At 40.8% G+C, this 14,927-nt stretch overlaps 1 protein-coding gene across 3 annotated transcripts in view; it reads right to left on the reverse strand.

Annotated features, from left to right (window-relative positions):
• Nucleotides 1-14,927, reverse strand: part of AKAP6 (A-kinase anchoring protein 6) — a 246,800-nt gene that overhangs the window by 87,975 nt on the left and 143,898 nt on the right. For all 3 annotated transcript variants that reach the window (XM_081207494.1, XM_081207493.1, XM_081207492.1), the window contains exon 8: nucleotides 1,240-1,388. In XM_081207494.1, the coding sequence (XP_081063620.1) occupies nucleotides 1,240-1,388 (149 nt within the window). The remainder of the gene's footprint in view (nucleotides 1-1,239; nucleotides 1,389-14,927) is intronic.

Raw genomic sequence — 14,927 nt, forward strand, 5'->3', positions numbered from 1 at the left:
GACACCTTCATTTGCCCCAGCTGCAACAAAATAAATCTCTCCCATATTGGTCTCTACAGCCACAGCAGGCGCTGTAACGCCCCAACAATTTGACTTTACCCTCAAAGGCGCACTCTTCCATTGTCTACCAAAACAGATAGATGCCAACAAAATATACTTAAAATGTGGAATAGTGGTCATTACAGTAGTGGCAGTAGTCATTGTAGTAGTAGTAGTAGTAGCAGCAGCAGCAGCAGCAGCAGCAGCAGCAGCAGCAGCAGCAGCTGTATTTGGTTTTGAATGTGGAATTTGTATGGCATTTGTTATATTGATTCCTTTTTGTTTGAGATCTGTCAACGGCTTAGAGATTCATGTTGGAAGATGCAGCGGTATAAAAAATAAATAAATAGCTGAACACCCTCTGTCAGTTTTGAGTGTTAGCTGGCCTGGCCTGTGACTCCGAGGATTTAAAAAGAAAGAGGCAAGCGTGTGTGTCGGAAACTGAGGAAACGCAAATGCTCAAGGAGGAAACTGCACTATATTCACAGTTTCCGTTTTTGTTTTAAAATTATCTTGCTCCCTTGGGGCTGGGGGAATAATTTAAAAGGAAATGCACTTTCGCATACTCAGGATGTTTGCTGAGTTATGTAGCAACCTGTTTTCTTTGTTTATTTCGAGATGGGCCCGTTTTGCTTCCAAAGTGAATGGCTCAGGGGCCCCACTCACTTCACAGTTGCAAGGAAATTAGGTTGCTGATGAATTGCCTGGTGCTACGAAGCAACATGTCTGGATGTGAGTTTCTCAGGAGCGTCAGATTGGCCACCGATAGAGGGAAAAGTTCTGGAGAAGACAGGCATTTTGTGTGATCCAGGAAAGCAATCCTTGTGGGTTTTTTATTTATGTCTTTGATAAAATGCTGTTAGAGAACCTTGGGGAATCCAAAGAAATAAAGAGCCAAGGCTGTATATGTACCATACGCAGAAAGTCTGAGGATATTCTGTGCATTCTCCTTGAAATAATGAGCAGTTCTGGTTAGCCTGTCCATACAGTGATCAATTGATGTCGGGCAATGAGTCACAACACATTGATCTGTGTGTGTGTGTGTGTGTGTGTGTGTGTGTGTGTATCTGGGAGAGAAAGAATCTTGGCTTAGCAGGAAAAATCCTCCTGAATAACATAGGAGCAAGGAAGAGAAGATAATCTTTTTAAAAAAGATAACAGATCACTGAGAATAAAACAACAAAAAGAATAGTTCCCTACCCATTACTTCCCACTGTGTGAACTTTTGACATATCCGCAAACTCTTCCTTTCGCTTGCTACTGCTGTTGTACTGCTCGCTGTACAGCTTTAAGGACATCTGTTCAACAGCATCTCTTTGTGCTTCCAGATAGCATAGCTGAACCTCAGCCTAGAAAAAGACAACAATAAGAAATAAAATCCTTTGTTTTCATTCACAAGGAATACATGTATAAAGTCGCTGCTTTGGGGCCCAATGAGCACTCAATCCAAAGTTATAATGCATAGTGGTATTAAACATTATCCTAATATTGATTAGGTGGTTCTTTATGCATTAAATTGGTGTAAAATTAAAAGGGCAATAGCCTACAAAACACTCCTGATCATCTGATGTGGTATTGTTTAGAATTATTATTATCATTAATTACCCGCCCTTCGCCATAAAATCGGGGAGGTGGGGGTGTTACAACAATTTAAAATACAATATTATTTTTTTTAAAAAAGAAAATTACAAAAATCACAAAACACAGTAATCATCAACACCATCAAAAGTTCATACATGCTTATATTATATTTTGATTTCCAATCGCCTTGCATTATAAATCTTCAAGACCATTTTCTAAAAGGAAATTCTTGGAAACAAATAGCAATTGGCTTTGGCATAACCCCCAGTACACCACAGTGGTGTTTTTTCTAGGAACAGAGATGCTATCAAGCAGCTATGGTACGCGACGATGTCACAGTTCCTGAGAAGAAGGTGACTAATTTGAAAAGAAATGGTACCATAAAGAGTCATTGCTGCTCAAATGACACATACAAAAATAAATAGCTTTAAAAAATAAAGAGTTAAAAATAGTTAAAAACAAAACACAACACAACAATGCACCCTCCCACAAACACATTTAAAAGGCTGTAGACTATTAATCAGCCTAAGGCCTGGTTGAAGAGGAATGTTTTTGCCTGGTGCCTAAAGATGTATATTGAAGGTGCCAGACGAACCTCCCTGCAGAAAAGGCCCCCTCTGGACCTCTCATGCGCACATAGAAGGGCCTCAGTTGATTATTGCAGAGTTCAGGTGGGTTTATATGGGGAGAGGCAGTCCTTGAGGTAATGCTATCCTGAGCCATATCATCCAGATTTCAGTTATTTCTGGCTTACAATTTACTCAGATTCATTTGTCCCGAGCCAACATATTTTTGCACTGTGGGATTTCCGGCACACACTCAATATCACTTGTCCACAAGTACTTCCCAATTTGGGTCAAAGGAAGGGCAGACTGAACTCGCAAAGGGGTGTACGTACAAAGACACCCTCTCTACTGAAGTGAATAAGGAAGATTCATGAAAAAAGTTCTGTGTATTATCAGACTGCACATGAGGATTTGAACTGGAGGACGCTGTCCTCTGTCCTCCTACAAAACCAGCTAAATAGGTAAACACTTTTCTCTTCACCCATTGTTTCAATATTCCAGATATTCCAAATGTGCAAAGACACATAACAGGACTCAGCAAAGAGGCAGATTTACAGCAAGGGCTTAGCTTTGAATTGTCCTTCCCAATGGCTTCTTGGAAATACAGAGTATTTGTGGGGACACAGGCAATGTTTATCTTCATTTCAGTGTATATATAATATTGTTCTGCCCTGGAGAGCTGCTGCCAGTCCATGTAGACAATATTAGGTTACACAGACTAATGCTCAGCCTGTGTTCCCAAGACTTACTTATTCAACCTGTGGAATTTATGTTCTGTTTAGCACTTGCCTAATGCTTCACATGTCATTCTTTCTGCTCAAGTGTTTGTTTGACTAATGGTGTAAATAAAAACAAAGGCATAGCATTCTCACTGCACCAATCAAACCTTCCCAAAGATTACTCAGCAACCTGAACTTTAAGCAAGATGAAGTCGATTAGCGCTGGTGTTTTCTTTTAGACTATTTCCTGGTCAAAAGAATGTGGAATAACATCTGGCTTCAGAACCTATTGAATAAAGTACTTTATCTATTGCAGCTGTGTTGATGAGCTGGATTCTTGAGCTCAGAGCACCAGATGACATGGGGATGGGTTTGGCCATTTGCCGTAATTGCCCCTGGATTGCTGGGAGGACTACAGAAGCGAAGTTGAGCTCAAGAGCACTTTGGGGCCAATATGGTGTTGTTACAACACACTCCACTAAAATGCAAACACGCCAATTAAAATGACAGCAAGCTTCAACTCCCCACCCCCCACCCACACTCTGTGTCCCTTTTCCCTTGTGTGTAGTGGGGTGTTTTTTTAAAGAGTGTAAGCCTGCTGGCAGGGACTGTCTTTTTTTTAATTGATTGTATGTAAGCCTCTCCAGGAGCCTGAAGCGCGAGGTACAAATTTGACAAATAAATAAATAAAGGGATTCAGAGGTGGAGAACCGACTGAGAACCTAATGGGCTACAAGGCAGGCTGAGAAGGGGCTGTGACTATTCAAAAATGTCCCAAACTGTCCAAAGTTGCAGGCAGCTATGTTGATCTATTGCCACACAGAAACGCAAACACACACACCAAAGAAAAGCGGTACATAGCACAACAACCAATTTATTAGGATCAGCATTTCTGAGATCCTATGTATAGTTTCCAGGGAGTACATTCCGCTGAACTTAGTGATGCTTGCTTCTGACTGCAGCATGCAAAACCCACTGAGCTTTAACCAAAGGTCTTCAGTCACCTGAAATGCAGTCTTTAGATTTTAATTACAAAATGCAAACAATCATGCAAAGAAGTGTCTCCATTTAAACTGGCAGTGTGAAGAAGGAACCCCGTCAAAAAAAGAAAAAGAAAAAAGAAATAAAAGACTCAACCTCTACTTGATTGCTATTCTCATTCTCTGACTTATGCTAATATGTCACAAGCAAACTTGAAAACTTCATTAGCACCTGATTCAGTTACCAGAGCATGGAAGGTCCCCGCCACATTACCCTGATGCTCTGACAGATGACCTCAATGCCCAGAAGCTGGGCTCCTCTGCATTCCCTGTCCACTTCACCATTGCCTAAAGTAGCAGTTTGTTACATGCAAAGCCTGTGGTAGAGCACAAGCCTTGTATGCAAAAGGTCCCAGGTTGAGTCCCTAGTGTTGTTGTTGTTTAGTCATTTAGTCGTGTCCGACTCTTCGTGACCCCATGGACCAGAGCACGCCAGGCACTCCTGTCTTCCACTGCCTCCCGCAGTTTGGTCAAAGTCATGCTGGTAGCTTCAAGAACACTGTCCAACCATCTTGTCCTAGGTCGTCCCCTTCTCCTTGTGCCCTCCATCTTTCCCAGCATCAGGGTCTTTTCCAGGGAGTCTTCTCTTCTCATGAGGTGGCCAAAGTATTGGAACCTCAGCTTCAGGATCTGTCCTTCCAGTGAGCACTCAGGGCTGATTTCCTTAAGAATGGGGAGGTTTGATCTTCTTGCAGTCCATGGGACTCTCAAGAGTCTCCTCCAAGTACATTCAGGTAAATCTGGAGAAGACTTCTGCCTGAAAACCCTAGAAAACAGCTGCCAATCAGTGAAGGATACTGAGCTAGATGGATAAATGATCTGACTTGGTACCCACTGTTTCTAAGGCCACAACTTATGCCATCAGCTGCAATGTACACAGAGAATGCGACCATCTCTTCTATAATAAGGAAACGCCTGTGCACATAGGGTTGGCAGCACTGCCCAAGGCTCCAATCGTAACTACAGTTGTTCAGAGATGGTAATATAAATTGGAAGTGATGGCAGTTAGGAACGGGGCCCATATATGTTAAAAGGCACCAGTCCTCTCAGTTCCCTTTTAGTTCAAAGTGCTGGTTTTCTTCTCTAAAGCTCTAAATGGTTTAGGATCCCTGTACCTAAAGGGACACCTCTACCATACGAACCTTTCCACACTCTTTGGTCTTCAGAGAGGGGGAGGAGCTGCTATGTGAACATAGGAAGAACCCAAAACAGCCCATTGGATCTGCCTACAGCCAATCTAGTCCAGCATCCTGTTCTCACAGTGCCCAACCACATGCCAGTGCGAAACCTGCAAGCAGGATCTGAGCATAACAGCACTCTCACCTCCTGTGGTTTCCAGCAGCTAGCAGTCAGAAGAATTACTGCCTCCAACCTTGGAGGCAGGGCATAGCAGCCAATAGCCTTTTCCTCCATGAATTTTAATTATAAGCCACATTTCTAGAGAAAGGGATATCCACTCAAGTGTCTTGGACTGTGTGCACGTCCTCCTTTCATCTAAGGTGGGCCTGAGGGTCAGAGAGGACAGGGCCCTCTTGGCAGTCAGGTTATGGAATATCTGTTTCTTTGAGACGTTCTCCTAGCTACCTCCTGATATTCTTTCAGGCACCAACTGAAACCTGTATGTACATGTGTGTGTGTGTGTGTACGCAGGTATGCTTTTCAATAATGTATCCAAAGTTTACATCTGTGGCTTTGATGGTTGCTGCCTGTTTTAAATCATTTGCTGCTGCTGCTCACTACTCTTGCATTTTGTCTTTCGTCCAATGCACTGGGGTTGCCTGTTTGCTTTTCAGCATTTTAACTGGTGTTGTTAGCTGCCTTGTGGCCTCCAATGTGGAGCTGAAAAGCGGGGTAGAAATAAGCCAATAAATAAGCCAATAAATAAATATTTATTTATTTATTTCTCCACGATGTGGAGAACTTGGAAGAAAGAGTGACTCCTGCTGTAGAAGTATGCTATAGAAATAATCAAACCAAATAATATGAGGGTTCCAACATACTTTTAATTTAGTGCAGCATCATTCATTGTCAAGGAATGATGTAACTAATTAAAAGGGTAAGACTACAGATAGATCATGTGTGCATATGAATACACACATGCACATTCCATGGCTGGAACAGACTCATGTCTACAGATTCCAAAAAACTCCATTAATGAGTACAAAGAAAGGAAAATCAGATGCTCCCTTAGCGAGCCAGGTAATTTCTCTTCCGTGGAAAACAAATTAAATTTCTTTCTCAAAGAAGTGTCTCACAAATCACCAGTGTTTATTGGTCTGATAGTTTTGGCTATCTGGCATTGTTCGCAACATACTTCTGATTTATTCCTGTCAGAAATACACCGCATTTGTATTTTAGATATCGTCATTATTATTAACATGTTGTCAGTAGCTGAAAACTTTCCAAAATTAAGTATCTTCTGGAATAAAGTTTTCTATTGCTGTTGTCAATATGCAACTAGCAAATGGCTCTTGCATTCTACAAAAACTGATACATCTTCTTAGCTGCCGGCAGTGCCTCATCCTGAAATAGCTGGAGAGAGTAAGTCTGACACAGGGGACTGATGCTGCCATTTGCATCTGAGAAGACCTGACTGAGATAAATGTTGGAACAGCTACCTTCCATCTTCTCTGGGTCCACGTACATCACTATGCCCTCAGGGAAGGCAGAAGACAAAAAGCCTAAGTCAGGGAGTTCATGTCCTCAGCTCCTGAGAAAACAGTGTTTCTAAATATTTGGTAACGTTTTTTTCTTTTTAGTATATTTTGTAAAATGCCTCAGGGATCTTAGCAACATGGTGGCACATGCTTGCAATCAATCAATCAATCAACCAACCAACCAACCAACCAACCAATCAATCAATCAATAGCTAGCTCCCATAGTATTAGGCCCTGATTGAAGCTTGACTTCTTCTGGATTGGATGATTGGCCTGTATTAAAATTTCAGCTTCACATCCCTCCTTCAGAATTTTATAATAATTATATTATTTATATACAGCCCCAATATTCTGAATGATCTGAAAATACTATAACCATTTGGAGGTACACTTATGTCTAAAGAGAGGGCATAACTATTCCTTTAAATGTTTTCTCATATTCAAGGTGTCTTGGACTGTGTGTTTGTTTGTTTGTATGTGTCTGAAATTTCATATCTGTGGTGTAGAACTACCTTCTATACATTTTAATCCCCATTCTCTTTTCAAGGTACACACAGTATGTCTCCCCTTTTAACTTTTCTCCTAATCTCTACATTTCTCTCTCTCTAGAAGCAAGGCCTGGAAAATCCAATCAGAAATTGGTTAGCTTTATTTGGTACGAGGTGTAGCTCCCAAACCTTCATCAAGGAAAATTCACCTCAACCAATCAATCTTTCTAAGTTCACAGAAAGCAGGCTACAGTAGTAGTCCAGACCCAAGTGGTCTCAAAGGCAGACTTCATGTGTTTCCAGGCCTGAATGTGAAGGAATACATAATGCCTTAGAATTTTCCATTCTGCTACAGACCCACTGGCTCGCTGCTTCTGGCCCCAGTTCAAAGTGCTGATGCTGACTTTGAAAAACCGGAATACTCTAAAGCCTGCATGCCTTTGGGCAGCTTTCCCTAACCTGATGCCCTCTAATTCTTTGGGATACCATCATGCCTGACTATTGGTAATGCTGCCTGGGGCTGATGGGAACTGTAGTCCTAAACATCCAGGTTGGAGAAGGCTGCCTTAGGGGCTCCATCCTCCCATATTTCCCATTCCCTTCCATTTACGATGATGTTCTGCTCTTATTTCTCAAATGTTAGCCCGTAAGGGTGCATAGCTAGGCTTTCTATGTGACTTCCTTTGTAGATTCATCTGACCTTCACGTTGAGCATTTTTGGACTGCCAGGTGAAGTCCTGGCCTTTTCAAAGGCTTTCTTTGCTTACTAACTTGCAGCCAGCTGATCGTGGCTATTCTAACTTGTAGATTTTTATGTTGTTGCTCTGCCTGTGTTTTATTGATTGTTTTAATGATGATTGAAGCTTTATTGATGCTCCTTCAGGAATTACAAGCAAAGCATGGTTTTGGGTGACATCCAAGGGTTCCTGTCTACCAGCAGAATGGACTTCTGCTCATGCTGTGGGAATTGTTTTTCCTCTTGTTCCCCTGTCCAGCCCTCATCAGGAGGGCTGAGGGACCCTCATAACAGAAGGGGGTTGGGGGGATGGTACTATGTGGGGGAGAGGAATGAGAACTCTTGTTATGTGTACAGAAGTCAGTTTACATGGCATTGAATGTAACCCATTGTTTGTTCACTGCACCACATGCTATTTCCCCCACCAAAATTTAAGAATTCACCCTATAGGTGCTGAAAGAAAATAAACAAAACCTTTAAGATACTGGGTGGGAGGGGAGGGAGAAGATACCTACACTCACCAGAATTCCAGATATCTTCATAATACCTAAATTTGAGTGCAGCATATCATATCATATCATTCATATCAGCATATCATTCTCTATATTTATTGTATGGGAGCTCTTAACCTTATTTTTCTTTTTCTTTTTTGCATCCTAGGACTGCCCAAACATACTTGCTTTGGTACACTTTTGTGGCTTGTTATTTTCCTGCTTCCCCTATAGATGCCAAATCCTTATTTCACTCACTTTCATGAGCTCCAGTGAAAGTACACAACTGCCCTTAGGAAAAATGTCCCATTTTATCATTTTACAGTATGTTTTTCTCCCTTCTCTCTCTCCATCAACTATTTTTTAATGTAACTCTTGTGTTCAACTACTGCAAACATTTTCAGCATGCACAAATCCAGGAAGATACGAGCTTCAAACAGTTATTTCTGATTTCTATATGCAGTCATCTATCACAGAGCGGCTGTACATAAGACTTCCCTCACCCCCTCCAACAGTTCATGTTCTACTGATATTGCAATTCCAGAGGGGCTTTAGAATCATAGAATCATAGAATCATAGAGTTGGAAGAGACCACAAGGGCCATCGAGTCCAACCCCCTGCCAAGCAGGAAACACCATCAGAGCACTCCTGACATATGGTTGTCAAGCCTCTGCTTAAAGACCTCCAAAGTAGGAGACTCCACCACACTCCTTGGCAGCAAATTCCACTGTCGAACAGCTCTTACTGTCAGGAAGTTCTTCCTAATGTTTAGGTGGAATCTTCTTTCTTGTAGTTTGGATCCATTGCTCCGTGTCCGCTTCTCTGGAGCAGCAGAAAACAACCTTTCTCCCTCCTTTGAAAACCTCAAGTAGGTATTGATTGGTTTAAATTTCAAAAAAAAAAAAATAAAAAAAATCCTATATTCTTCAGAGGCCATTGTAGGATACAAAAAGTCAAGAAAATTTGCGCTGCCCAAAAAAGAGATGTGAGTAAATCTACTGAAGATGATTTACATTTATTTATTTTTTTTAAAAAGGGCAAAGATGTTTTAGATCACTCATCAGTCCTATATATTGGTTGGTTAATAAAAATGTTTAGGCAATCAGCATAGCAACAAATGAAATAGTTTGCTCGATGTTGTTCTTTGATAGAGAGGAACATGAAGACTGGATTTTGAGGAGAGCAGCCCATAAGTAGGGAGCCATCGCATAAAAGGCCGCCTTCTGAACTTCTCACAAAGGAGGCACACAAAGAAGGGCCTCTGATATTCCTTATGGGGAGAGGCAGTCCTTGAGATATTACAATCCTGAGCTATTTAAGGGGGATCCCACCTTCGTCGCCAGTGAAATATACTCAGAGTCGCAAGTGATTTCATGCTCTTTATTCAGCTCATAGTGGTGAGGAGGAATGAATGAAAGTCCCCTCACAGTATCTGCTTTATATACATTATTTACACAATGGGCTGCACATGATTGGCTAATTCCGGAATTCTACTGTAAGCCAATCAGGTTGTGGATTCACTTTATCTGGAGCAGGATTGGGTGGTTCCTGCCAACCAATCATGCTGCTGCATTGTTCTAGGACCAATCAGACTGCTGCATTCTGAATCCTATTGTTCTAGGACCAATCAGACTGCTGCAGTTTGGATCCTATTCAACTCAGTACATAACACCAGGCTTCATAGGTTAAAACCAGCACTTTGAATTGAGTCCAGAAACTCACTGCAGCCAGTGCATTTGGGCCAGGGTTGGTGTTATATGCTCAAACCGCCTGGACACTGAATTCTGCACCAGCTGAAGTTTCTGAACCACCTCCAGAGGCAGCCCTATGTATAACATACTGCAGTAGTATAACCTAGAGCAGGCATGTCCAACTCCCAAGAGACTGTGATTTACTCCCATTATAAAAAAAAACTGGCAGTGATCTACTCATTGGATTGACCAAAGTTGTTGAGCTTTTTGGGGGGAGTCTGACCTAGAGGTTACCAAAGCATAGACTGCAGAAGTTAAGCTATCCCTGTCCAGATAGGGACACCAGCTGAAGCTGATGGAAGGTACTCTGCACTACTGAGGCCACCTGAGCCTCACATGACAGTATTCACTTCCTGAAGCATTGATCAGAAATAGATGTGGGGGAAATTCACAGCACACCTTCAGATGAGCTACAAGAAGTGCTGCCTGTCAGTAGGCTAGTGACTTGTCCAATCAAGGGGCAGCAATTTTTTGCAACACCCAAAGGAAACTCCCAGAGGGAGGGGGGTGCTCAGGTTGTTTCCACACTGGAAACTTGTGGTGTCCTGCATACTGTTGGCTGTTACAAATATATGCCACTCCCACCCATGCCAGGCAGGGGCAAAGCTTTTTGTAACATCCAGACCCACTTTAGAAAACATAACTTTCTATACATAAACTATTTGTATTGTTGAGAGGTCAGCATCCCTGCTGCTGCTGAATTCCTGGCAATTTGCATACCATTAAAGCATTAGCCATAATGTTTGGAAAATTTAATTTTAAAGCTGTGCTGTTAAAAGATGTTTGCTGAATTGTAAGCATCTATGACAGCTGGGAAATTTGTTAACACTCTGATAGTTACACTATTTGTGCCTTAGTCTGGAAGGCAGTAAACAAAATCCCTTTTCACTTTACAACAATGAAGGAGATTTTAATGCAAGAGGAGGTGTTTAAAGACAACAACAATTTTTATCACAGCAATGCAGTGATGAAGGCAGCATGTCTTTATATTTTCAATATTTCCCATCCATTAAGTTATCACTTTTATGCATTTATTTGCTTATTTTTGGCTCGGGGGTGCAGTTTTGTGTGTGTTAATACATGAAAGAAGGGAAGCACACAATTCTGATATAATTCAAAAAAACATTTTCCTTATTGAATTGTTTTTCTTACTATTCCTCGACCTATCACGTGTGAGTCTAGGTCACCTCCGTGTTATTGCCCTTCTACAATATTCCATCACTTCAGTATGTAGTCATGTACAAAACGAGGAATCAAGAATGGAAGGTGTATAATGAGAAGAAATAGAAGCTTGTTTCTCTTATCTGCCCAGATTACTGCCCATGTCAATGATAAGATTCATAATGGTGGAAATGGCTCAGGATGCTTCCAGACTGTATGATTCACACACCAACAAATCCAGGTGTGAAACTAAAGGTGACCTGAAGCAAACTTGCTCCCCCCCCCAAAAAAAATGGGCTTCTTGTGATGAGCAAAGTGAGAGGGAAATGCCCTGGAAAGTGTGGGATAACACTTTCTTAATTTAATGTTGTGTAACTTCCCAGCAATAAGAACAGAAAGAATGCTGAATAAACAGCCAGTTTCATCTAACCTCCACGCAAACATTGTGGGAACAAATAATGATGAATACTCAGTAAACATGTCTGGAAGCAACAGTCCATATACTATCAGTATTACTGAGAAACTGTAGCACTATTTGGGCATTTGACTCAGTTAAGGACAACATAGGGACGCAGGTGACGCTGTGGTCTAAACCACTGAGCCTCTTGGGCTTGCCAATCAGAAAGTTGGTGGTTCGAATCCCTGTGACGGGGTGAGCTCCCATTGCTCGGTCCCAGCTCCTGCCAACCTAGCAGTTCGAAAGCATGCCAAAAAGAAAATGCAAGTAGATAAATAGGTACCGCTCCGGCGGGAAGGTAAACGGTGTTTCCGTGCATTGCTCTGGTTTTGCCAGAAGTGGTTCAGTCATGCTGGCCACATGATCCAGAGAAACAGTCTGGCTCCCTCGGCCTGTAAAGCGAGATGAGCGCCGCAACCCCAGTCGTCTGCGACTGGACTTAACTGTCAGGGTTCCTTTACCATTATTTTTTTTAAAGGACAACATGGGTATGGGAAATGGTGTAACCCCTCTCTCCACCACTGACACCTAGCCATACAATGCAAACACCTGAATGGAGAGAGGGAGACTTCAAGTGTAGAGACTTCCACACAATCTGGGATCCAACAAAGCGTGTCTGAGAGAAGGCTCCCTTCAGAGATCTGCACTGCTTCTTGGGACACCAGGGCTGTACTTGCTGAAGACCTACTTTCATGTTCTCTTTAATAATGACTAGAAAGCCCAAAGGCAGCTTCTGTGAAACAGCCACCCCCTGGCTAATGGAGGAACGGAAGGAACAAGGTAGGAACAACAAGAATCGCTTTACATATGAATAACAACAATTTAGTTATCAAAACAGTAGCGAACAAACATGACTTTGTACAGTTCTTTTCAAAAAATTTAGCCTCCTACGGTCCTAATAGTCTTTTTCCTGTGGTTCAGGAAAGCACAGCAACACTCTGCCCAGTGCCTGTATCCTTATTTCAAAGAGAATCATTCAAGCCGACATCTACCCTGTCAAGAGTCTTGACTTTGAGCTGCTAATGCAGAATAAAAATCAATATATATTTTGATCATTTGATGAATATTTACTTCTTTCTTTAGCGCTCGGGGATTTCAAAATGAAAACTGCTGAATCAAGTCATTTTATTTTTCTGTGTTTGTGCCAACACCAATTTACTACCCTCCAGAAAGTTCCTGAACAAGACATCCCAAGTGGCGTACTTGTTGGTTTTCCCTGTCAGTCATAACAGGGTGCCAGCAGGGAGCCATAATCATTTCCCTTTCATACTGTTAGTGCTCCAGAAAGCAGTAGCTTGATTTACTTCCCCAGAAAAAGTAAACTTGTCTTATTTAGACGTACTGTAGAAGGCTAGAGTACTTATTCCTTTCAGGGTGTGCCTGAACTGATACTATCCATTAAAAGTTAAACGTTTGGGGTTTTTTTGTGGGGTTTTTTTGATCTCACAAGAAACAGAATTTATAGTTGCGTTTCAACGTAAGGAATTCCTGGGAACACTAAGAAAACAAAAAGCTTTGAAAAGGCATTTTCTGAAAAATGACAGTCAAATTCTAGCCGACTGCTATAATAAGCCCTTAGACTTCGTAGCATTACTGAGTATGAAAATGCATGCTGCTCCAAGAAAGCCTGGCACTTAAGATACTGTGAGTTTTATAAGAAATTTATGCTCATTTTTAATATAATGGATTAAAAAAAAATGCATATCTAAAGTCTACCAAGATCCGGTATTTCCACTTGGGTTTTGTTTTTTTTAAAACCCCCAATATTTGAAATAGAACTAGATTGCTTTAACAAGAACTGTAAATGCAAGCAATTTTGGTCTTGCAAAATAATTTTATACTGACTCAGTAGAAGGGCTTTAAATCAAACAGCATTTCTGTTGGTTCCTTCTTATAAATTAAATAAAAGTGGCAGTAGATGACTTACAGAAGGCTGATATGTGCTAGTACAGTTATGAGATATTATGCAAACATATGTTTTAAATAAAATAAAATATTTAGATTGCTGAATACAAAGGCAATTATGGAACGTCTTTGTTAAATTACATTTTTCATCCCCCCCCTTCCTCTTTCTTTTGGGAGGGGACCTGGAGATGGGGAGGGGGATTGTCCTGGAAACAGAACCAACAGGAAATGATGCTATATCTAAAACAGCTGGAGACTGTAGCTAATATAAATTTACTTGAAAATAAAAATGCTTTATGCCTCTAGAGACAGGCTGTAACATGCAGTAAAATAAAAGATGAGAATATAAACTTATTGTTAAATCCTTACTTTATGTCTGCATATTGTTCTAAGATGGTATTCACCACCAGAGAAAGAGTTGAGGGCTGGTTTTAAAACTCACACACACAAACACGCACACAACAATTAAATACATGTAAGGAATCTGAGGGAATAAGTCCTTTGCTTACAATTAAAAAAAACTGACAATTTTTACCTCCCTTCATATAGGCCAGTCACTTTAGCAGTGATGGTTATGTGATTCCACGATTATTGCATTATTCTAGATTGTCCAAATCTAACAGAAACCTTCTATAGTTTCACTTTAAGTGAATAATGACTCCGACTTTTCCACTTTACCTAAGAGGTAAAAACAAATGAAAATGACCTTTCTTTTAAAAAATCAATAACTGAGAATCTAAATATTTATTTTTTCTTGTGCCTAATTACGTATCTTTCATTTTTTATTCAGATTCATATTTCCTTGTCTCAAAGCTGAGTTCTGCTAATGGAGACTCCCTAATTATTTTTGTTTAGTATCACAAAATTATTAATTCTTCTAGAAATCTGCAGCCACCACTCCTCATCGTCCCCTTAGCCCAGTCCCTGTGCTTGCTAAACTCTCTTCTTTTACCTTTCTTCCTCCTCTGTTGCTAATCTCCCCAGTCTTTCATTCTTCCTGACATCTACTTTCTCTTATGGGTGAAGGTGAAATTCAATTCTATTAGCATTTAAAACTGAATTTATCATATTTGCACTCTCCAAAATGCCATGTGAATCAAAATAAAGCCATCCTTTAATCTGCACTTACTCTATTTTGCGATGCAGTTATCCAACAAATGTTTACAAAAAACGCATATGTTAAGTGAAACTGTGCATAAAAATGAAGATATTCGTGAAAACAACATTCAAAAATGCATTGCATTTGGGGAAATTGTTTGCAAAAATGTGTATATTAGTAAAAAGTGCATATAAAATGTTTTTATTAGGAGTAATTTGTAAAATGCTAATGTTCAGC

This window comes from Podarcis bocagei (assembly GCF_964188305.1).
Source record: "Podarcis bocagei genome assembly, chromosome: 1".
NCBI lineage: Eukaryota > Metazoa > Chordata > Lepidosauria > Squamata > Lacertidae > Podarcis > Podarcis bocagei.